At 44.5% G+C, this 25,477-nt stretch overlaps 1 protein-coding gene across 3 annotated transcripts in view; it reads right to left on the minus strand.

Annotated features, from left to right (window-relative positions):
- The window catches only part of ZNF827 (zinc finger protein 827), a 181,556-nt gene that overhangs the window by 107,422 nt on the left and 48,657 nt on the right, over positions 1–25,477 (minus strand). For all 3 annotated transcript variants that reach the window (XM_060115977.1, XM_060115981.1, XM_060115989.1), the window contains exons 3-5: positions 25,302–25,474; positions 19,324–19,804; positions 1,813–2,046 (exon numbers count right to left, since the gene is read on the minus strand). In XM_060115977.1, coding sequence (XP_059971960.1) covers positions 1,813–2,046; positions 19,324–19,804; positions 25,302–25,474 — 888 coding nt within the window. The remainder of the gene's footprint in view (positions 1–1,812; positions 2,047–19,323; positions 19,805–25,301; positions 25,475–25,477) is intronic.

The following is a 25,477-nucleotide window of genomic DNA, read 5'->3' on the forward strand; positions in this document are numbered from 1 at the left end:
GTGCCCTTGGCAGTGAAAGCATGGAGTCCTAACCACCGGACGACCAGGGAATTCCAGATTCCACTACTGTCGAACCCCACAGCACGTGTACTCACTAACACCCAACATAAACATTTCGAAGAGCCATTGCTGACCACAAATATCATTAAATGTGCATGGCTGCCTAGCTATATTCTATTTTGGGAATCTCTTAGTACCTAGGAAATGATTTCATACTCCATTGTCTCAAACTGCATCATCCAAAAGGACTAAGATAAAATGTTTTCCTTAGAGAACATCTTTCCTGAAATCTCATTATTGCATATTATCTTTTGGTGCCACCCTAGCTTCCTCTGCTCACAATGCTGGTTGCACAGTAAACTCTGAAATAGAAATACTGCACACTGGAATCTTACCACCAGGAGGGGATAGGAGTCACTGTTGGAAGAGCGTGAAAGTCTATGTTATGGGAGAAGCATCAGAGAGCTGTGTGACCTCTGAATTGACTGGAAAACCAACAGACAGATTACTGTATGTCACCAAGACCTTTTGACACAGGAGGGAGGCTTCAAAGTATGTGGGCTCGAACATCATTTTTTTAAACTTGCAGCATTTAGCAATTAGCACAATCTTGCTAGAACTCCCATTTACATAGGAGAAGCTGCGTTATCACTGCGAAGTTTAGAAAAATGGGGTGACAGGGTAATAACCGTACTATGCTTTATCTGTAACAAATCATGTCCCCGGGAGGTTCCAGTGTGTTTTAAATTAACATCAAAGGAAAGAATTCTTAACCCCACCAAATGGCAAATACAGGAATTTCCACTGTTCTAATACAACAACCCTAAGTAAATACTTATTAATTTCTTACTTTCCAACCTACTGGTCAACCAGAAACACAGACTTGCTGATGAAATTACACTGGGGAGGGGTCTCCCTAATACATATCTTGCTTTCATCCTCCAAGCACACCAAGTTACAAAGCTGAAAACAGCTTTTGATTCATATTAGTATTTTGAGTAGAGTCTCTAAAAATTATTTTTAAGCAGCAGTGAACTAAGGATGGGATATGACTTGCTAAGTACTATTATTTACATAACTTTTCTTTCCATGTTCTTAAACTCATACCTTTGAATTTTAAAACACACTAAATTTCTATCTGTTCTGAAGGGCGTGGGGCAGATAGGAGACTGGGTGGGAAAAAATCCAAAATACATGAATTTCAAATTCTAACCCATTTTGCCAACATTTGATAGGCTGAAATGACATGTTGATACTAATAAAAATTCTTTGTTTGCCTTAAGAACTTAGATTAGTTACTGTAACCTTCCATTATGAGATTTTCTATTTGTAAAGTCTTATTGCTACTCTATTGGTAATCACTTCAAGTGCCATCTTAACGGTTTATTAAGTTCAGAAAAATATTTTTAATGGTTCTTAAAGAATATAGTACAAAAACACCAAACAGTGCAAGGTCCTCTATTAGGAAAGAATAGCTATCCTGATCAATTAACAGAAGTGCTTTGAATGTCATTAGAACCCATTTAAAATTATGACCTACAGCATCTTAGAAAACAGCACTGTTTTCCAACAATTTGCAGGCATAATCAGGAAAGGGGGAGTGTATTTAATAAGACAGGTACACGGCTAACATCCGCAAACAAACTCACACACAACACAGGAATTTTAGCCAAGTAATCCAATCATTCCTGAATTCACTGCAATAATGTGATATTGCCGCCATCAGGCTAATTATAACCCATGCAGGAAGCAGCCCAGGTGGCTTGCAAGTGATGGTATCAGAATGTGAATATTTTAGAAGAAATCAAGTACCTGATAGTTTCATGAGAAGTTCAGATGCTGCTTTGACTGACATATCCCGCCTTAGTACGTTGCCCTTTGCTTCCTGGGGCTTAAGTGTGTCCTCAGAGATGCTCGGGGCTGGCACTTCAGACTCGGGGCTGAACACATAGTTGGACCGAGGCAACGTGGCACTTAGAGCCTCCTCTTCCTTAGGCTCCTCTTTCACTTTAAAATTAAGATTCATGGGCTCCTTCTGATTTGCAGCTGTCAAAAGAAGAAAAGGGTTACACACATATACCTGTATGAAAGGCCAGTCCCACTCTTAGCTGTTTCCAACTTAATGAAGTATGTCATGCATGATCACATCTTGCTAACGCAGGAGGGACCACAACCCGATCAAAACAGGCTGAGCTCTGAGCACAAAAATACAAGTCACTCCATGAGCGGAGGACTTAGAAGAGTGTGGGCTCCTGAATCTTTGGAACCTATCGTATTTTAGGAAGTGCTGCCTCTACAAAGCGTTTGGGCATTTTCCCTTTGGTTTCCAGTGTCTTCTTTCCTGCATATGCGGCTGCTTCTCTGACCTATTAGCACTCTCCCTCCCTAATTCTATTATAGAATAATGCTTTCAGACCGTTATTCTGCCATAAACTATTGAATATAAACATGAGTCAGAGGCAAAAACCAAAGCAAAAACCTAGAATGCAGCGGTCAGGTGAGGATGGAGAATTTGCCAAAGAGAAAAGCTCAGAATGGAGATACATCACTTTTGCCTTATTATAAGCTGATGCTACTGTTCCACAAACTGTGGGGCATGCACTTGGTATTGTCTTTCTGGTCACTATCTGTAGCCCAAGTTATCTCCGAGTCCACAATGGGCATTTTTAAGAGAAAAAAATTTTATTTTGGAATAATTTTAGATTTGCAGAGAAGTTGCAAAGAGGGGTCAAAGAGTTCCCATACATCCTTTACTCAGCAGTCCCTAAAGTTTACACCTTACGTAACACCATGGAGCATTTGTCAGAACGAAGAAATTCACATTACTATGATCTAAGATCCAGATTTTATTCAGATTTCACCAGTTTTTCCACGAATGTCCTTTTTCCATTTCTAGCATGGTTGGCTGGTATGGAGTGTGTGGTCAGGGCAGAGCTAACTGGCCTATTATGGGATAGATTCTGTGGCTTGGCTACACCTTACCAGGCCTTCACCCACTGAGCTACATACTACTTCCTGGTCTTTCTTGGGAAAAACCAAGAAGGGAGACTAGCAGCCTCTTTTACCACTTGTCACTTTCACAGCCATCTTGCTCCCCTTTAAAGGGCCACAGAGTAGGACCTTTAAGTTGGTTAATTTAGGTGTGCTGGTATTTTAAGAAACAAGATCTCATCCTAATACAGAGTTCTTAGAAATGCTTCTTAGAATGAGCCTTGGGCTTCCCTGGTGGCACAGTGGTTAAGAATCCACCTGCCAATGCAGGGGACAAGGGTTCGAGCCCTGGTCCGGGAAGATCCCACATGCCGCGGAGCAACTAAGACTGAGAGCCACAACGACTGAGCCCACGTGCCACAACTACTGAGCCCTCATGTCAAGACCCCACGCCTAGAGCCCGTGCTCAGCAACAAGAGAAGCCACCACAATGAGAAGCCCACGCACTGCAATGAAGAGTAGCCCCCGCTTGCCACAACTAGAGAAAAGCCCGCACGCAGCAACAGAGACCCAGTGCAGCCAAAAATAAACAAATAAAAATAAATAAATAAATTTATATTAAAAAAAAGAATAAGCCTTAAGCCCACACTTGCTTAACAACAACAACAACAAAAAGGATGAAAATAAAGCCCCAAAGGGTACGCTTATCACCCCCTTCCCACCATCTACCTCCAGCCAATACATAGACACAAAGTCCTTTCTTTACACTTCACGCCCTTCTAAGAATATCCCTGCTGGAGTCACAAGTTCACACAGACTACTAGCATATTTGGGAACTGGACCCCAGAGGGCTAAAGTGACACTTGGAAGTTTTACTACCAGAAAGATGAAGAGCTAAGACTAGAACCCAGGTGCACAGGCTGCCCACCCTGTGTCCCCTGCCTAGCTCCACTACACCACTCCTCCATCTCTGGTCCCTGTGTTATAACAACACCTGAATGTAACTTGACTTTCAAGTCTTTGCTAAAATACCACCTTCTCAATGAAGACTGCGAGCATCTTGATCAAAACTGCGACGCCCACCCCACAGCACCTGCAGTCCCCCAAACTGTCTTACCCTACTCTAATTTTCCTTTTTTTAAAAATATTTATTCACTTATTTATTTGGCTGCGTCAGGTCTTTGTTGCGGCATGCGGAGTCTTTCGTTGCCATGCGTAGGCTCTGTAGGTGTGGCACATGGGCTCCGGAGCACGTGGGCTCAGTAGTTGTGGTGCACATCTTTGTTGCCCTGAGACATGTGGGATCTCAGTTCCCTGACTAGGGATCAAACCCGTGTCCCCTGCACTGGAAGGCAAAGTCTTAACCACTGGACCGCCAGGGAAGTCCTTAATTTTCCTTTTTATCCAAAATACTTATAACCAGACAACATCTTGTTATGGATTGAATTGTGTCTGCCCCACCTCCCCAAATACAAATGTTGAAGCCCTGACCCTCACTGCGACTGTATTTGGAGATAGGGAGATAATTAGGTTAAACGAGGCCATTAGGGTGTGGCCCTAATCCAATATGACTGGTGTCCTGAGAATAAGAGAGACACAGAGGATGTGCAAACACAGAGGAAAGACCATGTGGGGACACAGCAAGAAGGCAGCCATCTTCAAGCCAAGGAGAGGCCTCAGGAGAAACCAAACCTGTCAGCACCTTGATCTTGGACCTCCAGCCTCCAGAACGGTGAGATTTCTATTGTTTGAGCCACCCAGTCTGTGGTATTTCGCTATGGCAGCCCCAAAGACTAATCCATACTACATAATTTTCTTATTTATTATGTTAACAATTTATGGTCTATTCCTTCAACTCAAAGGTAGGCTTCATGAAAGCGATAATGTCTGTTTTAATGCTGATGTATCTCGAGTGCCTAGAACTGGGCCTGGCACATAGCAGGAGCTCAACATATATTTGTTGAATAAATAAAATATGTTGGTCACAAATCAGTGACCTCTGCTGGCACTCCATTATTACCTGTGGTAAACAAAAGCTACGAATCCCCAAATATTCCACCAAAGGCAATCGGAAGTGCTTTCCTCAAGTCTGATCATGAGATTGGGGATAAGACCTTCCAGATAAAGTTAAAAGCTCTGCTACTACACCACAGCTCTTACTGAGGTGTCTCTGAATGATCACTTGGACTCTGGCATTACTAAAGGAGGAACCCAGAAAAATCTCAAAGAAAGTGCTGAAAATCTAGCCCTCTGGGGACCGTGCCATTGGCATCTGAGCCCAAGGGAACAAAGACAGTCTCTAGAGCAATCTTCAAGCATGTAGTTTGGACCTCTACAGAAGTTAGCTCCTAAGAGGATTCTGTTTATCTAGCACATTTCTCCCCTTTCAACCATTTCCAGCGGGAGGGAGTGGTTGCTGTCCACCTCCTAAAGCTTCTCTCACCCTAAGCCTTTCTTCCAGAATCCTTCATAAAACCCTTTCCAAGAGCATCCTAAGTTAGTCACGATAGAGTACTTAAATGGTGTGCTGTCGGGGACTTCCCTGGTGGTCCAGTGGTAAAGAATCTGCCTTCCAAGGCAGGGGACACAGGTTCCACCCCTGGTCGAGGAACCAAGATCCCACATGCTGCGGGGCAACTAGGCTCACGTACCACAACTACTGAGCTCATGTGCCTCAACTAGAGAGCCTGCATGCCACAAACTACAGAGCCCATGCTCTCTGGAACCCGTGTGCCATAACTAGAGAGAGAAAACCTGCACACCACAACTAGAGAGAAGCCTGTGTGCTGCAACGAAAGATCCCACATGCTGCAACCAAGACCCGATGCAGCCAAAAAAATACAGAAAATTTTAAAAAATAATAATAAAAAAAAAATAAATGGTGTGCTATGAAGTCTGTAACTTTGATTCTTTGGGTAGGAACAATATAAAGTGAATGGTTATATATTTTTAAAAATGCTCCAGCCTTGCATCTTTTATTTTTGAAACTTTAAAAAATTCTAAGGTGAGCCTAGGAAAGAGATAAGAAACTACTGAGGCCCTAGAAGCAAATCCCAACTGCTGGAGAGGGCAACCATGAAACCAATGCTCTCTGAAGATATAAGTAGCTTCTGGGAGCATTAGTCAGAATATGTGCTACATAAGACTTAAGAAAAAAAAAGATATTTGGCATTATTAGTACAACCCAGATTTAACAGAACTGTAATAAGACACTTAAAAAAAATAATACGCAAGCTGTATGTTGCTGTTTTATAAATTTGCAAGGTACTTCACACCTGGTTTTCATTCTGACAATGTCAAGAATGGCATAAAACTAGTAATGTGCCAGGGAAATGTAAATATGGCTAATGACATATCAGAAAACATGTGGGAAACACTCATTTGTCCACGTTTTAGTTTCCCAAACATTTGGATCTAAATAGATGATGTAAAAATAGCAATATGAAGGCTACCCTGCCTTTTCAATTACCAGAAATATTTACACTGAGAATAGTGCATAAAGCCCTATATTTTAAAATTAATATGACTGCATAATTGCCATCCTTTTTTTATTATCTTAATTTAAAAAATTTTTTTCTACAGGGAAAGGTGAAACTGAAGATGTTTTCTCTTTGGGGAAATTGTTAAGAGAAAAGCAGTCATTTATGACTCACTGCCTAGTCTTTACTTCATTCTTACCACTAACAAGAAGATCTGTGCACATATGGAACTCAATTTGTAAACGACTTTCACAGCAAGTACCTTGACTTCCGTTTATGTATTGTCAAGCTTCCAGATACTCCACTTAACTCAGTGAGGAAGCCCCACTAACCAAGAGGTCCCTTTTTTCACTGTTCAAACATTTTGCGACCTGAGAAAATTATGTTTAAAAATTGTGTACATCTGTAAGTTCAGGTGCTCAGTGGAGTTGGGCTGCCATTGAAAGGAAACAAATCAGCTTTTTCTAAATCAGGATTTAGAAAGGATTCAAGACAAAGGCTACTATGGGAAAGGAACGGAAAAGCCACTGGGATAAAATGATTCCAAGTTTCCAATTCTAATAGGCCAGCATGAATGAGTTGTAAAAGGAGCCCATCTTTCCTTTCCGGCGAGGTGTCCTCAGTACACTTCGAGATTCTGTTGAAGCCCCTCTCATCCCCACCCCCAGGACAATGCTGTATAACTTCCTTAAAGACCGTTCTTTGTTTCAATAACGCACACAACTAGCATTTGAATAGTTACACAGGAATTGATCCTTCCATCAACCACAGGAGACAGGCATTGTTACTACCTTCATCTTGCAGGTGAAGGAACTAAGGTCCCAAGAGGTTAACAGACTGACTTCTCCAAACCAGAGACACTGGACTTCAGGGCTTCTGGCTGAAAACGCACCCAAGCGCTCTCCTTTCTCTCCAAGATAGTCCAAGCGCCTTTAAGAAGGAAACGAACTCAAGCAGTTGCACTGTGGGCTCTGGGCAGAAGTGATACGGTGTGAACTAAGTATTGTGAACGAGAAATGAGGAAGGGTGGCGTGTAACCTGAAGGAAAGGCATGTTTTCTGGTGGGGAAGAATTTTATGAAGATCTAAGAGGGTGGAAGAGGAAGAAAGGACTGCAACATGACTGTTACTGTTCTGTTTTGTCTGCTTCCTCTGGTGAAGGAAAATGACACTTTCCTTGAGCTTAATGAGACCGAGCTCTCTTTCAGTTCAGAGTCTGGCAATTTTGTGACTGCTGAACTGGTACCTGAAAAAGCTAGGCCATTGAGAATTTTACTTACTAGCTCCCCCTAAAGCAGAGCCAAAGACCCTTGGACCTGGAAGGGACTGCAGATTTGGTGGTTTTCAAACAGGGTCCCAAGGAACCAACCCTAGGATAAGCTTCTGGGGCTCCAATAAAGGTGGGTTTCCAATTTAAGTTTTTGAAATTATTGAAACTAATTTAAAATTTTAAAATGTGGACCCTCAGCTCTGTTATATATAAAATGTCAACTCACTGGAGACCACTGACGGGTTAACTTGAGTTAACAAGTTAACTCAGTTTTGTGTATCACTTGTGATGCAGTACTCCCTGCCTCTGAGGAGTGGCAGAGTTCTAGTAATATGTCATTAATAAGGAAGTGCTTGGCTATACACTCATCTCTCCAAAGGTGCAGGCCTGTGCATGTAAAACTGTACAATTATGGTACGACTAGGGTCTATAGGTATGCCTCAAATCAGGCTTTCTCAACCTCAGCACCACTGACATTCTGGGCTGGGTAATTTACCGTGGGTGACCGTCCTGCAAACAGCTGGATGCTTAGCAGCATCCCTGGTCTCTACCTACTAGATGCCAATAGCACTTCCCAGTCGTGAAAACAAAAATTTCTCTAGACATTGCCTTACTCTCCCCTGAGCATGCCTCTGGTTGAGGACCACTGCCTTAAATTTGGTGCCAGCGTAGTTTCAAGTGTATCTGCTTTGGTGAAGCTTCTGATCGTGGCTAACAGCCAGACGGAAATATGTAGATATACACATATTTGGTTCTGTCACTTATAGAGCACTTAATATGGGCCAGGGAGTATGCTGTTTCCTTGGATTAATTTATCTGATCCTCTCAACGACCCTCTGAAGTAGTTACTATCATTATCTCCACCTTGTAGATGAAGAATCTGAGACTAGCAAGATTAAATAAACTTCCAAATAACGGTTAACTGAGTAATAGCCAAGTAGCTAAAATAGAATTATCGATGGCTTTAGTACAGGATGAAAGTTTGGGGTGCTTCTTGTCTGCCCTTTATTATGATAAGGAATAAGGACAATTGCTAAATGTTGTCAGCTTTGAAGCAAAAACTTTTTATTATGGTACTCTTCTTTCAAGCAGCTGAATACATTTAATTAAAGGGATCCTGAGTTGCAAGGTGAATTGTTAAAAATGTTATCTCATTTGCCACAGTGTCCCTGCGTAAATGGTATTTCTTGAAGCTGCAATCAGCAAAATAAATTTAGAAATACACTAGATGCTGATACTGCTGTAAGACCTCATCTTAACATAGCACTCATTTCATGCATGTGGGATTATCACTTAGCAACTTTTTTCTAATTGCTGGACTTTTAAAATAAATAAATATAATACATGAGAACCTAAAAAATAAAGTTAAATTTAAAAATACATTAAACTACGTATTCTTTGTGTTTTGTATATTGAGTCTGCCCTTAAGACTTTGTTTGGAAAAAAATGGGTTTAATGTTTAAAAACAAACAAACAAAATGAAAACCATTACTGTTTTCCACTCCCTTATTTTACAATAAGAAAACACAGTCTCAGAGAATGATATGACCTTTTTAAAACCACACAGCTCATTCATGATAGAATCAGAATCAGAGCTCAACTCTCCAGATTACAAATCAGGGCTGTTATAAGTACCCAAGTTCCCTTGTAAGTGTATGTAAGGATGTATGATTTGTCTGGGGACCTGGGATGTTTTGACAACTTGATGCACTTTGGGTGAGAAGAAAATAAATTGCCTTCGGAAATCATAAGGAAAGGCGAGATTTCATTACATAATAATTAATAACAGTGAAGCATATTATATTCAAATAGAATGTTTAAAACATTAGCTAAATATTTTCAAATCTTGCTCTCATAAGGTAAACTACTTAATTGGCCTTAAGTAGTTTTTTTTTTTTTTTTTTTTTTTTTTTTTCGGTATGCGGGCCTCTCACTGTTGTGGCCTCCCCCGTTGCGGAGCACAGGCTCCGGACGCGCAGGCTCCGGACGCGCAGGCTCAGCGGCCATGGCTCACGGGCCCAGCCGCTCCGCGGCATATGGGATCCTCCCAGACCGGGGCACGAACCCGTATCCCCTGCATCGGCAGGCGGACTCTCAACCACTTGCGCCACCAGGGAGGCCCCTTAAGTAGTTTTATATTTAGTGTTTAGCGGAGTTTTAACCACCTTATATTTCTCATTATATTTCATTTTATCTTTCATCCCCACCTGAGCTAATCCTCCGTCACACTTCAGTGTCTATGTCTGCAGACCAGGGCCGCCCAGTCCCCTGTGACAGCTACTGAGATTACAGACATAGCGACAAAGGGAAAACAAAAGAGCCTTTGGAGCAGGGTCAAGGGTAATAACAATAAGCAGCGCCACAGAACTTTAAAATAAATAAATAAGGCTTTTCTCCGTGAACGAAACTACTAGAAGCCACACATCATGAGCAAGAGCAGCTATCTGCGGGAATCCACTTAACAGACAGGATATCTCCCTTGTCAAAAGCAGGAAGGACCAGTCCTGGAAAACCCATCAAGCCTCTAGCCGGCAGTAGATGGGAGAGAAAACTGTATTTTAAATTCACGCTATTAACACATCCAAAGAATGAACTGTAGGAACAGCCGTGGAGTGATTTGCATGTAAGAACAGCTTGAGGTGACTTGAGACTGGAAAAAAAAGAAAACCTAAAGATTGGATCATATATTTCCAACACTCTTCAGGGAAGTCGGTGACCATCTGCCCCAAATGACATCTGCTCTTGACTGTTACACTTGTCATTTTAAATGACTATACTGACATTCTGGTTCATACATTGGTATTTTAATGTTTTTTTTGTCTTTGTGGAACACCCAGTGAGTCTGAAGAACTCTGGGCGTTGCAAGGAGACTGCAAAATGGTCATCATGATCCCTTCTGCCTGCAAACCCACCCCTTTTGCCATGTGACTCCACAGCTCTTCCCATTAAGAGGTGGAACAGATTATCCCGCCGTTTTTTTTTTTTTTTTTTTTCGGATTCGCGGGCCTTTCACTGTTGTGGCCTCTCCCGTTGCGGAGCACAGGCTCTGGACATGCAGGCTCAGCGGCCATGGCTCACGGGCCCAGCCGCTCCACGGCATGTGGGATCTTCCCAGACCGGGGCACGAACCCGTGTCCCCTGCATCGGCAGGCAGACTCTCAACCACTGCGCCACCAGGGAAACCCTATCCTGCCCTTTGAATCTGGGTTGAAGTGGCTGGCTTTGGTCACTGGAAGGTGGTGGAAGTGACGGCCACTGGGCCAGCTTTGAGCCCAGCCTCCAGAGACCTGGAACACTTCTGCTCTCTCCTTTGGAAGCCAGCTGCCATGTGGGCGAGCCCAGGCTAACACACTGAAGGATGGGACACCCTGGGGGACAGAGAGAAGCCGTCCCAGCTGGGGCCCACCTAGACCAGCCATGCCCTGGCAACGTGGCAAGGTCCTGCAGATGGATGAGTCAGCCCAGAGGAGACCAGAAAAAGCACACCGGTCAGCCATGCCCAACTGCCAATCCCCAAACTCGTAAGCTAAGTAAATGGCTATTGTGTTGAGCTGCTAAACTGTGGACCGGTTTGTTACTTAACTCCCTGTGTGATCGACTCTGGTTCCTAGATTTGGCCCCAGAAGCTGAGGTCCCGGCCAACGCCAAGGTGCTCACACCCTTTGAGGCTGGCTTTGAACAGCCTGCTTTCTTCCCATGGACCACCTCTTTCTTCCGTACTCTTTATGGCACTATGGAGCTGGTTGTGAATTTGTAAATCTTTTTTTTTTTTTAATTAAATCTTTATTTATTTATTTTTGCTGTGTTGGGTCTTCGTTTCTGTGCGAGGGCTTTCTCTAGTTGTGGCAAGCGGGGGCCACTCTTCATTGCAGTGTGCGGGCCTCTCACTGTCACGGCCTCTCTTGTTGCGGAGCACAGGCTCCAGATGCGCAGGCTCAGTAGTTGTGGCTCACGGGCCCAGTTGCTCCGCGGCATGTGGGATCTTCCCAGACCAGGGCTCGAACCCGTGTCCCCTGCATCGGCAGGCAGATTCTCAACCACTGCACCACCAGGGAAGCCCTGTAAATCTTTTTAAAGTGAAGTAATAGCACAACCTCTGAAAACCTGACTCCCAGAGTATATATGACTAATGGAAGACCTTTCTAATCATCTACCACGGGATACATTGTGGATGATACAAAGATAAAGACATTATAAAGGAAACATCATCCCCTGCCACTGCTCCTCCCTCCCCTTAGCAATCTGAAACATAGTTGAAGAGGCAAGGCTAAGACACAAGCAGTAATGCAAGTATCAACTTGGATGTTAAGATTCTAAGTATCATTGGAGCGGGGAGTAGGGGTGCATATCACAGCAATAAGGTGCGATGTTGCTAGAAATTCTCTACAAAGATACAGAACCACTGGGGGTCAGAGGTGCATTAAGCTAGTTATTTTGTGGGGTTTTTTTGGGCCACACCGCACAGCATGAGGGATCTTAGTCCCCCGACCAGAGATCAAACCTGTGCCCTCTGCAGCGGAAGCGCAGAGTCCTAACCACTGGACCGCCAGGGAAGTCCCTAGTTATTTTGGTTTTAATAACATTATTAATTCTTTTTAGAACCCCCCTCCTCCATTTTACCTAACAGGAGGAAGATTTATGGAACTCCATGGTTCCAGTGGCCGGACTCCTGGAACATGAGGGAAGGCAGGTAAATGGAAATGGGGGGCAGGGGGAGTGTGTACCAGCTGGTGAAGACTCAGCATTTTTCTTGAGAGGAGTGGGGATACCATTACTCAGGAGAAAGAAGCCAGGCAGGGGCACAACCTGACGCCAGGGTATCAGAAGAGTCCATTAACGCCTTGGAGGCCTGGCGGAGGGGAGGGAGGGTCCTGGGGTGGAGGAAGCATCCGGGAGGGAGCTGGTGGGCCAGGAAAGGCCACCCTCAAGGGATGGATTGTGGGTGTATTTTGAAGACACACAAAAATTTAACCAGATTAGTGACTGAATTAGCATGCATTAAAAACGATGTCATGGTTTGAAGCCAAGGAAAATAAACAGTGAAGCAGACAGAGGTCAAAAGACAGTTCACTCAGTTGAGGAAAAAAAAAAAAAAGGTAATAGCTCATTAAGTGGTCAGGAGGCAAGCTTCACAGTTAGGCAGCACTGAATCTCTGCTCTATCCCTCGGTCGCCAAAACCTACTAAGCCTCAGCTTCCTCATCTATAAAATAGGTTTAACATTAACAGGGCTGTTGGGAGGGTTAACTGAGAAATTACATCAAGTTGCTGGCACCTCACGCACCTGGCTCACTGGAAACCCATCTGATTAGTAATAAGGCTCAGGCTAACAATAGTAGAAACTGTAACAATAGTAACAACAGTAGTGAATGGAAGAAAATGTACTCCTGAGGGAAGGAAGAAAATGACCTGGATTCAGTTTTGCAGAAACATAGAGTTTGAACAATTTTCCCAAGAGTCTATCAAGATAAACAACTACTCTGCGGACAATTCTGGAATGAGATGAACTCTATCCAGCACAGTGAAAAAAGAAACGTCTGGATTCCAGTGGCAACCCTTCTACACTACTGACTTCCAGTCCTGGTTTCCTCAGCTACATGCTTGTTACGAGCCATTGAAGACACACTGTAACTGGCTTTACTGTCACTACTCTATTTGCACTAAACAATGCCTGAAAAGCCTAAAAGTATTGGTACAACTTCTGGTGGCATCTAACGTACGACATTCAGAGAATGGCTCCCTTAGCTGGGGACTCTGACTCTACAAAAACAAGGGCAGAGAACAGAGCCAACTTCCAGTTTCACCACTTCCTTACTTTGTGATTTGGGGGAGGGGAGGCTGGAGCCTGGTTGCCTGGATTAGAATCCCAGTCCCACACTTATTAGCTGTGTAAACGTGGGCAAGTTTCTTAACCTCTCTGTTTTCATCTGTACAATGGGAATACCAACAGTATCTTCCCCTAGGGTTGTTACGAAGTTCAAACGGGTTAAACGGCAAGGAGCAGGCACTGTGTAAGTGATTGTTAAGGAAAAATCATAAACAATGAGTCAGTGTCACAAAGTCTCCATCCCTGGAGGCCTGAGCACGTGAGTGTGTAACTCCACGTCCCACTTTCTTGTTATGCCACCTGCTCCCTCTGTGACTCAGATCAGCCCTCATCCCGTGGAGCAGCACGTCACTGAAAAACAGGAAAGAGTCACACACTCCCTCTCATACGAATCACCCACCAGTTTCGGTAAAATCCAGGATTTCAATAGGACATTCGGGCCGCCTGCACATATGAGGGCCCACAATGTGGCTTCTGACACCAGGAATTTTAGTCAAGTGATCAGTGAGTGCCCGTCCTGAGAAAAGCCAGGCAGGGTTAAAAAAGGGCCAAACTGAAGATGCAAAGGAAGACTGCCAAAGGCACACTTAGGCGTGGGGAGAGCCCCAGCTTAAGGGCGCTGAAGCCTGAGGGCATGAATGGCAGAAGGCTGGCACTTCCTTGGCAGAAGGATGCTAAGATGTTTGACAGAAAGCCAATCAGAGCCACCCAGTAATAAGGATGCCTAGTTAACGGGCCTCTCCCGGCCCCTCCTTCTTCAGCAGCACAAACAGAGGTATCACAGGATAAGGAGCTGCCCTTTACAGACAAACCGTACTGTAACTACAGATGCATTATGGGAAAGAGACGGAGGTGGCTGAACAGAGGCCCATGGGAAACCGCAAGATACAACACAGACATTCACCAGCTCCCCTTTGTTTGTTCAAGAAAACCTTTGCCGTTTTACCACTGAGCTCCTAACACATTCGAAACAATTCAGCTTGGACCCATTTGCAAGTCACTGTTTTCCGAAGTCCACCTCTCATGGTTAAGATGTTTCGGCCCCAATTTTATGAAATTAATAGAATATGGGAGACAGGATACATTTTTTGGGCCAGTTTCCAAACTAAAAATAGTTGAAATGACTTGTATCTTTTATTTTCAAAAAACCAAGTACAAAAAGATAAAAAGATATTCCCAGCCAACAACTGAGGTGCCAAGTTTCTGTCAACTGCTTGGTTCTAATTTGGAGAGTTAGATTTAAATGTGATATCTTAAAAAGTGTAGTTTTCAGAAAGAGAAATGATGTAAGTCCACAGCAGGCAACTTTTAATCAGGTGTCTGATGATGATACTCCCAGTTCCTAGATGTTCTAGATGAGTCTCGAGACTTTCTAATTCTAACTGGAGAACATCAAGATGCTTCTTTTAATTCTCGTGTCATGTGGTTCCACGAGGGAAAACATGGGGCTCAATGACCATGACTCACCCAGGCCTCCAGTTCATGTTAACCTTGACCTATAGTGAATGCCTCAGACCCATCCCAAACCACCAGGCCCTTTTCATGGTCTTGGATAGAAAATGAGGGAAGAGAGCTGCACTGAAAAACTATAGGTGTACTGAAAAAAAAAAAACACACAAAAACAGTTTCCAAGTTTATCTTCCACATCAGTGGTCCTTAGTCCTGGCTGCATTTTAGAATCGTTTGAGGATTTTAAAGAAAACACCAAAGTCTAGGGACTTCCCTGGTGGTCCAGTGGTTAAGACTTTCACTGCAGGGGGCGTAGGTTCAATCCCCGGTTGGGGAACTAAGATCCTGCATGCCAAGTAGTGTGGCCAAAAAAAAAAAAAAGACAGAAAAGAAAACACCAATGTCTAGGTCTAGGTCCTATCCTAGACCAACTAAATCATAATTTCTGGCAGTGGGGCTGGACCCTGGCATTAAAAAAAAAACTCCCCAGGTAAGTCTAATGTCAGTCAAGGTGAGAACTGCTACTGGATAAAGGAGAGAAGGCACAGAAACAGTAGGAATTTAATCTCCTCTCCCTTGCACAGCCCCAGTCATGTGGCTACTGAATCCCTTGCCCTGACATGCGACAGTCTGCACCTGCCTTATGGCTCCCAAGAAAGATCTATGCAAATATGCAGGGCTGCAGCCCTCAAAGGCCGGCCTCCTAGGCTGAAACTTGGAGCAGAGTTTGCAAAATCCTCTTTTCCATCAGCCCAGAAAGCCAGCAGCAGGGGCTGTTCCATCCTCTTCCCTGAATCAATTATGGTGCTGAGCCTGGAAAGCCTTGGTGCTAGGGAACAAGGTTAATCTTGAAGGACGAAGGAGTGTTAAGTGTGGGCTCAGGAAGAAGAAGAGTAGACGGTTCGGGGAAGGGGGTTGATTTCACAATCACAGACACGAGGAAACCTCAAAACGGGGGCAGGGAGGGAAGGATTTAGAGTCCCTTTAAAAGAGGATTCCAGGGCTTCCCTGGTGGCGCAGTGGTTAAGAATCTGCCTGCCAATGCAGGGGAAAAGAGTTCGAGCCCTCTGCTGGGAAGATCCCACATGCCGTGGAGCAACTAAGCCCGTGCGCCACAACTACTGAGCCTGCGCTCTAGAGCCTGCGAGCCACAAGTGCTGAGCCCGTGTGCCACAACTCCTGAAGCCCGCACGCCTAGAGCCCGTGCTCCGCAGCAAGAGAAGCCACCGCAATGAGAAGGCCATGCACCACAACGAAGAGTAGCCCCTGCTCACCCCAACTAGAGAAAGTCTGCACACAGCAACAAAGACCCAACGCAGCCATAAATAAATAAAATAAATTTTTAAAAAAGTAAGCATCCTTTACACATGTATAAGTTAAAAAAGAGGATTCCACCAGTGATTTTTAAGCCAGTGGGAGCAAGAAAGACTCCCCTTAATCACCAAGCAAGAAAGAATCAAGTGTTTTCCATCTCTCTTTTGGAAACAAGAAGGTATGGACACGCTTGAATTTGCCACTGTGCTCCGGTTCTGCAGACTGTGATGTGGCTGGCACAGAGACTCCCAGCCCCCGTGTCCACAAACAGCTGCACCCTAGAGTCCCAGCAGGTGCACACACAGAGCCCAGCTCAAAAATTCATTGCAAGAACAATGGTGCCGTTATGATGCCTAGGGACAAGGCCTGATGCTAACCCGACATCTGATGAGGGAAAGAGCTAGAAACTCAGGCACAGCTCCCTGGGATCTGGCCTTCTGGTCCCGGGATCACCGTCACAGACACAGCCAGGTAGAACACCACGATCACGGGAGCTATCAATTCTAGAGCCTGACCAACCAGAGAGTGAGTGGAAGAAAAATAAATAAATAATGCCTCCCCACCTCCGGAAAATGTATTCCTTTCCTTTTCCCGTGGGCTGCGTTGCCACTGTCACCAAGTTTACATTTACATCCAAATATGCGCACACACACAAAAAATTACCAATGCATCTCACTCCCCGGTGACTTTGTAACAGGTTGCTAGGTAACAGTGCACACAAGTCAGGTTTCAGGACCTCTAGTAAGCCACCATAAAATAGCTGCATGGGCCTTTTGCATAAACAGCGTGCATTTGTTATCTGTTTTCTTATGCCAACTGATCAGTCAGTAAATACTGCGACTGCCAAACCCGTAAACAAGTCCCCGTCAATAGCCGACTGAGAAAACAGATCACAGTATAAGGCCTGGGTGCACAGTTTTTCACCCCAACCTACCGACTGGCTTCTCCTCTTGTGTTTTTCCTGTTTGCAAGCCTGGCTCCCAGAAGCCACAGGCCTTATCTTGTGCTCCCTGAGACTGGGTCTGGGGCTAATTACAGCCTGATGCTGGGCACTCACAGCAGGAATTGTGTACCATCAAACCTTCCTCCACCCCCCTCACCTTCCTCAGGATTAAAAACTTTCTGCAGTCCTGGAGTAAAGGGAGGACCCTCTTCCTAAGAGTTACTAACCCCATACTGAGTTTCCCCTGTCTGCTAAGTAAGGAAATGTCCCCGTTTCTAACCTATGCTAAGTGAATATGCCATTGCATTTCTTGGGGAAGTGCTAGAAGAGCCCAGAAAAGGAGCCCCTTTTGCTCTGACATTGGTGGGAGAGACCATCAAAGAAGAACCAGAGATCTCCCAGAAGTGAAAACTCAAGGATCAGCGGCAAAAGGAAAACTAGAAGCCTGAATTTCCCCCACATTTTCAAAAATGTTTAAATACAAAAAGCAGTGTCTCAAAGAGCACACGTCCCCCTAGGTTGGGATGCAAGAGGAGAAGACAAGGGAAGACCATTCTTCACTGCCACGGTTGAATTCCTGACACCCGATCATTTCCGGTGTAGGACGAGCTCACTCATCTTGCAGGGTGGGATGCCTCCCTGTAACATTTCCATCTCAGTTCTTTCTGCGATGCCTCATTTCCATCCCCTGCCTTTCCTCATCTCTTCCAACCAGCGCCGTGCACTCCTGAGGGGCAAAGACCTGGGGTGATGGGGACATTCCAGAAGACCTGACTGAAGTGTCACTGAGCAAAGGGACTTCAGAGTGAAGCAGAACCTCTAATTCACCTGGCGATGACATTTAGTGAAATGCGACTCACAGTCCATTTAAAGGAAGGTGGTGACCAATTATTCTCCATTTAAAAGGGTATTGTCAATCTCCAAAGAACTGAAATGGCATTTGGAAATCATCGTGGGGACTGCCATCTTCACTGAAAGATAGAACCAATTCTCAGCCGACCTTTCCCCACCCTCCACATCTCTTTTAAAATTTAAAATCAGACATTAAAAAATATAATGAGTAGCAGCACAGACCCACAACATGTTTTCTCATTCCAAAACGTCAGGAATAACAGCGCTCCCTCAGCATCTCTACACCCCGCCATTCAACTCCACAACTTAAAGAAATTGAGGGGAAAAAAAAGAAAAAAACTAAAAGAAACATCATGCATAATTGGATGGTGAAAGTGATAGCAATTAGTAATAAGTTTTTAAAACATACTCCATCTTTTTTCTCAAAGGCACTGGGGCAGTTGCAAAAGAATGTTTAAAAAAAATTTTTTTTAATTTCACTTTACATGAGGTACCTGGAGTAGTTATGTTCATAGAGACAGAAAATAGAATAATGGTTACCAGGGGCAGAGGGGAGGGTGGAATGGGGAATTCTTGGTTAATGGGTACAAGGTTTCAGTTTGGGGGGATGAAAAAGTTCCAGAGATGGATGGTGGTGATGATTACACAACGATGTGAATGTACTTAATGCCAAAGAACTGTATACTTAAAAATGGTTAAAATGATACATTTCATGTAAGGTATATTTTACCACAATAAAAAAACTTTCCATTAGAAAAAACAAAATTTAAAGATAATTTTATCCGTTGCTCAAAATTTAAAACTCTATCATTCCTCATAGTAGTCTCTGTGTACATGTCCTTTAAAAATCTTTTAAATCAAGGCAATAAAGAACTTGAATAACACAAAGCAACATGACCCATACAAGCACTTTAAAGAACCCAACGGAGAGACAAGTTAAATAGGGCTCAAGGTCACACACAGAACTGTCACCAACCTGGCTCACGCTGTGACCTGTCCCCCACAGCAAGAACTAATAAAGGGGGAAAACCAGAAGGAAATCAACAATCCCTGTTGTTTTTAGACCCAAACCACAGCCATGCGTACTTCCAAAGGACTGCAAAAAACAAGTCTCAAGGAGAAAATGTATGAGAGTGCAGACAACTGGAAGCTCAAGCGATCTTGAAATCACTTAGTCCTACCAGCTCATTTTATAGATGAGAATACTGGTGGAGGGATAGAGAAGAGAGAGAGAGAGAGAGGACAACCCTCTTCAAGTACCTGACAGCTTCATCAGAAAATCAGACGCCATCTTAACAGAGATGTCCTGGCTGAACAATGCGGACGCACTGTTGGCTGCATACTCGGATGGCTCTCTCAGCTTCGTGTGGTTGGCCGGCCTGTCGGTAGCATTCAGAGTAAAGGAGGTTGGCAGGCCATTATCTTCCTTGGGCTCCTCCTTCACCAGCAAAGGCGAGACGCCAGCCCCACCCTGGCTAGTCCTCTCTGGAGTGCTGGACTTCATCATGGTCCCCACTAGCTCCGTCCCTCCTCCTTCCCTTTGCTGCCCCAGGCAGGCACTGTCACTGAGGTGGGGAGATCCCTTGACATCGGGGTCTGGGATCTCCTCTTTCACCTTGGCTTCTGTCCTCAGGAAGTGCTGATGGCAACGCATGTGGAGTTTCAGGCTGAAGTGACGGGAGGAAGTGAAAGGGCAGAGCTGGCACTGAAAGGTCTCTCCCCGGTCCTGGTGCTGATGAACCTGGCGGAGAAGCAAGAAGAGTGAGCTAGCCACTGACGGTGCTGATGGAAAACGCCCTGCTGTACATCCACGCTACTCAGCAACAACTGCCTCACGGGACAAAGGGCCGGCCCGGGGAATCTCCTCGCTAGAGGAGCACTTCATTTTGTGCTTCAGGTCGTGAGGGCCGTCCCTAAACATAAAGCAGGTCCACGCAGGTCAAGAATCCATTAGTAAAGCCATACTCACGACTGAGGATGCTGTCTGCCAATGGAGGCCGTCTGGGGTAGAATCCTCCTAATATTCTAGTCAGCCCATCTCGGTTGATGTCTTCAGAGAAAACATTATAAACCCAGCACAATTTGAACTTACATAATTACTAGTTGGGGTTCAATAGAGGTAACCTGTCAAGTAATATAAATACACTGCAGGGACCCAATTATTACCACCCAGAGAATTAGTTATGTTTTGCAAACATAATTTCCACTTTCAAAAATGCTTCTCTAGGTAATTAAGAATGTGGAAAATAATGCCTCCAGGGTATTCCCATTTCATAGACAGAGAAACTGAGACCCCGAAGCACGTGGCTAGAGCAACATATAAAGGAAGCAGAGGGGGACAAAAACCAGGGGCTGATGCCCACCGAGCTGTCTCAGCAAGATGAAACCAGTGTTTCCAAACGTGGTTCTGTCTGCAATGAAAGAATGCAGGCTTTTAAACACAGTTCCAGCCTTGCCTGCACAGTACTTGTAAAAATGGCTAGAAACCTTTTTTTACTTCCTGTCACAATCAAATCTAGTGCTTGAAAAAGTGAGGAAATCATTGCATTGGCCCGAGCGAGGCTTGGAGCTGGCAGGTGCTCGTAACTTGTAACTTCCCCATTCATCTCTGCCAATGTACTTCAGTGCTGACCTGCTCCACCCTGCTATTTCAGGACTGGCCCTCCCTTGAGTAGAAACTGCCAATGGTGGAGATTTGGGCCAAAAGATTTGGGGAGTTGTGTGATTTTGGACAAACGAGTGATTGGAATTCAAAACCCAAGTCAAACCGACCTCTCATCTTTGAGTGGTGATCTAGGCAGGATTTGAATCCAGGTCTAAGGAAGGTTAAAGGTTAAAGATTCCTTAATCCACTGGGCCACCTGGCCCCTCTGTGCGGGCTTCCTTTCCAAGAGTGCAAGTTTTACTACAGCCGTTTATGCATTCTGAGTGCAATCCAAAAGCATTATTCACCAGCCAAAACATACTTTTAAATAATGTTGAGTGACCAACAAAAGCAAAGAAATTAAAAGTTAATGGTGAGATCCTGTCGCTACAGCACCCCACTGTGGCTTTTTGAAAAAAACAACAGAAGAGATTCTGGGTCCCCCAAAGCCTGAATTTCTCCACAGAAATAACCGTATACACTTAAATTCAGTTACAGCAAAGCCTTGCTCATTAAAAGGCTTCCCCCTGCCACCTCGGGAGGGGCTGGAATGGGGGGACACACACTCTTTGTCGCCAGCTGTTAACTGTCTCTGTTCTTTCACAACAAAGGGACTGCACTCTGGAGCGGAGCAATTCATTTACTTTCTCACTCACAGAATCGGGAAGATTCCCCACCCTCTCCTCCGACCAGTTCACACAGGACCAAGCACCTTGGGTGGGGGGGGCGCTCAGGTCACAGCCCCAGGGGACCCTGACAGGTGCCAGCCACAGCTCGTCCCGGAACCAGGTGACAAAGGTCATGAGGCTGAAACCTTCCGGCGTCCCTGGGAGCAGTGCGGTGGGGCAGATTCCATTTCAGGAGTGTCCTGACATCTATTGCCCCGGGAGAGGACAGGAGCTAATCCAAGAACAGAAGCTCCGGAAGCAGCTTCTGGAAAAAGGAGAAGGACAGAGCCCAGGTTCTAGAGTCAAACAGGGAGCCCTGGATTCAAAAGCGTCCGTGCCCAAGTCCTGTACGTGGTTCCTCTTCCACCCGATACTGGCCTGGCTATATTTAGTGTTAGAAAAATGAGTGACCGTTGAAAAGAAAAACAGTGGATGAAGTGTTGACGGTCACACTTAGAATTTTATTAGAGCCAGACCTTCCCGGAGGGGCGAGAGCTCGCACTGGGCCTTGGAGGGAAGGCTCTCCCCTGCTCTCCCGACAGAAAGGCTCTTTCCGGGGTCATTTGTACTCTCTTTAGCCCGACATCGGCTTAAAAACCCCTCTTGGTCGGCTACCGTCAAGGAACACGTGACTAAAGCGTGTCATTCTTTCCAGGTCACATAGAGACCTGCTTTCTGCTGGTCATCCTTCCCAGAGGGAGCATGTCACCACCCCAAGAGGTGGGAAGTATAAGGGCTGTTGCATCACTGGGTCCGTCTCCTGGTAGCAGCTGGACAAACACGAGGACAACTTCGGGAAACATCTCCACCTCACTGAGGGGACAAGGCAGGCCGGGAGGGGGCTTACCTAGGAGTCAGCTCCTTAGCTGGCAGGCCTGAGACTAGAAAAAGTCGGTGCCCTGACCCTCGCCTACTTCGGCCGTTTCTTCACCCACGTTCCCGATCTCAGACCTCCTCACCTTCCCTGTTCAATTTTAGCTTATGAATTCCGCATTTAATTCCTGTATGCTCGCTCATCCAGGAAAGTTGTAAAAGACTTAATGGAAATCTAAGATAACCCCGAGGAAGCTGGAGGCATTTACAAGCTCCTTCCGCAGCAAGCCATAAAAACATTTGCATGATATATGAAGGAGGAAAGGCAGGCTCTCAGAAAATTGTACAGTGCCGGAGCCCAGTAAGTACTGTAGATGTTGAACGAATAAAGTAGAATCCCATTTTTCCTTAAGTAGCTTTATATAATCAATAGAGAAGGATACAGATTAGGATGATAATGGTTATTTCTGCGTGATGGGATTAAGGGCCAGTTTCAGATGCTTTTTATCAGTTTTTCTAAATTCTCAACACTAAAGCTATGTCATGAAGAGAGAAAAGCAATAAAATTTAGAGTAATTCTTTCATGCCATGTCATCGATTTATTTCTAAATGTAAATATATGGCTTTTGGATAATAATGACTACAGTAGCTGCATTTATTGAGTGTTTCTCCATGCTGGGCATCATATTAAGTGCTTTATATCCGTTATCTCATTTAACCCTTATAACAAGTCCGTGAGATAGATCGTATGATTATTATCTCCACGAGCGGAAACGGAGCCTTGGAGAGGTTAAATGATTCACCCAAAGCTCCACAGCTACTGAAAGTCATGGAACCGAGATTCTAACTGAGGTGTTTTTTTTTTTTTTTACCACGCAGTTTGAGATCTTAATCTATAGGCTATACTGCCCCTACTTCTGAGGTAGGACTTGTTTTAGAAAATCTATCCATCTTGTAGCCTCTGGTGCACAGAGCAAAGAATATTTATTCCTAAAGCCACAGCTATTATATTTCTCTGTAGACTATGTTTTCAAAATCTACCAAAATGAAAGTATGCCTCATCAAAATTAAATCATGAATTCTTTGACCAAAGCAAAAAACCCGGGCCCATAAGTGAGGTGGAGAACAGAAAAGAAAGCGGACACCATCTGATGAAATTAAACTTGCATAAGCCCCTCTCACACGCCCCTCCTCAAAAGCTCAACAGGTTAGGACACCATGAGTTTGAATAAAGTAGTCATTTCACACCACTGCTTTATTGTACTGGTTATTGATTTGTTCTGAAAGCATTCTGAGACCCCACGACCCACAGAGCCCTGGCTGCTCTCATCCGCAACGCTGTCATGGAGGACGGTCTGTATCATCAAGGAACCCAACTCATCTCCCTGTAGTTTCAGGGTCAGTAGTTCCTGCTATTGAAAACCCAGCTTTTTTTTTTTTTTTCCTATGGGTTTATAAATAGGTTGTTTTAAGTGACCCTGAGCTGAAAACAGGCTTACAAGGTGTCAGGCCAGATGCAAGTTTTCTGCTCACTGAAGCTTTAAATTTGCCAGAACTGATTTCTAAACACAGAGTAGGACACGGTAACAAAAACAAATTTTAGTTTTAAAGGCATTTCTTTGGAAGGCTCATCCTGCTAATGAAATCCACTTTGCAGGTGTAAAATACAAGATTTTACGCTGGGAAGAGTTGACAGAGGATGAGGAGGATGCAAGTAAAACACTGAGTCAGCTCAGTAAAATTCAACCAACCAGAACCCCTGGTTAAATGGATTCTGAAAATGAAGGGCCTGCTACTCCCTGGAGACAAAGGCAAATGGTAGAAAACAAATTATATCATGGCTTTAATTTCTTTTTTTAATTTTCCAAGCAATTTCCTAAAGTCAGTAGAGGTTCTGTCTGATCATACATTTTTAGATCAACAATTCTAAACAGTGATTACTGATCTATTCAGAAGGATAAGACTGCAATATTTTGAAAAAAGCAAATACCTCAATTATGTACACATGTTCTACTTCTTATGGCAGGAAAGTAAACACTTTATAAATAATGTCAACGGTGAGACAATATTGCAAACATCAGTGAATATGATGGTTATTATTATTAAGGTGTTCAACAATAGCTATTGAAATTAAATAACCACCATTGAACATTTCTGTGTCAGATACTTTGCTAATACCTCCTTAAATATTAATGATATCCCTTCCAGACGAACATAATCATTCCCATTTAACAGACGAGAAAATTAAGTCTAAAGACTCATTTGCTCACCACTTAGCTAGTAAGTTATACAATAAGATTTAAAGGCAAGCCTGTCAAATTCAGAAGCCATGCTTTTTTGATCTCTTGGGTTTCCTCTTTGCATTCCTTAGCATTAATAGGGTCTGCTAAAAAGACTGCTAGATGACTAAGTTCCCCCCCAGCTCACATAAGAGTGACACATAGTCTAGTCAATTCCCTATATGCTCGTTACAGGCACAAGCCCCCCAGTTGCCCCTATCAGGACACTGAAAACAATGTCTTTAGATGTTTGCTAAGTGTGATCCTGGGAATTACGATGGCTCAAACACTGTCAGCCTTAAGGGGACTCAGTCTTGTCAGGAGTGGCCCTCAAGCCTCCCACAGGGTGAAAGTTAAAGCCCAGGTGTCTTTCAATGTCCTCACGCTCCCTATAAGATGTCTCTGGGTGTGCCTCTGGGTGTGTGAGCTGGACGGCAAAGCAACAGCAGAAGAGGGCATTCCCTCCAGGAACGGGGGCAGGTCCCGCAGTCCTTCCTGAACCCGTCTTTCCCTGCTTCTTGCTCTTCCCCAACTTTTCCTCCTACTGCCCCAAAATGCATCACCGCGCAAGGCCAGTTAGGCTGTTGCTTCCCAATAGGAAAAGATGGTTCTACACCACGTCTATTACTTGGATACTGAAGCTGCTCTCTGCTTTACGTTCTGGGTTGTCGAATGGACTTGAAGACGCTTATAATGAAATCCTTTACAAGACCCTTTTCAATGTGCTTCATGTGCATGGCGATCTACCTTTCAACCCTGAGCTCTGGGCATGGATTTGTGCAAGGGCCCTGGCTGTGCCTGCCTCTCCGTGAGGCCCATCCGCAGGTGGCTTACCTTCATGTGGGATTTGAGATTGTCCTTGCGAGCACACCGGAATGGACACAGCGGACACTGATGACTTTTTAAACCTGTGTGAATCACCATGTGCCGCTTCCAGTAACTCTTCCTTTTTATAACCAAACCACATATGGGGCACTGGAAGGGTTTTCCGCTTTCCTCTTCTGAGGCTT

The sequence above is a fragment of the Mesoplodon densirostris genome, chromosome 1 (assembly GCF_025265405.1).
Source record: "Mesoplodon densirostris isolate mMesDen1 chromosome 1, mMesDen1 primary haplotype, whole genome shotgun sequence".
NCBI classification, from domain to species: Eukaryota; Metazoa; Chordata; class Mammalia; order Artiodactyla; family Ziphiidae; genus Mesoplodon; species Mesoplodon densirostris.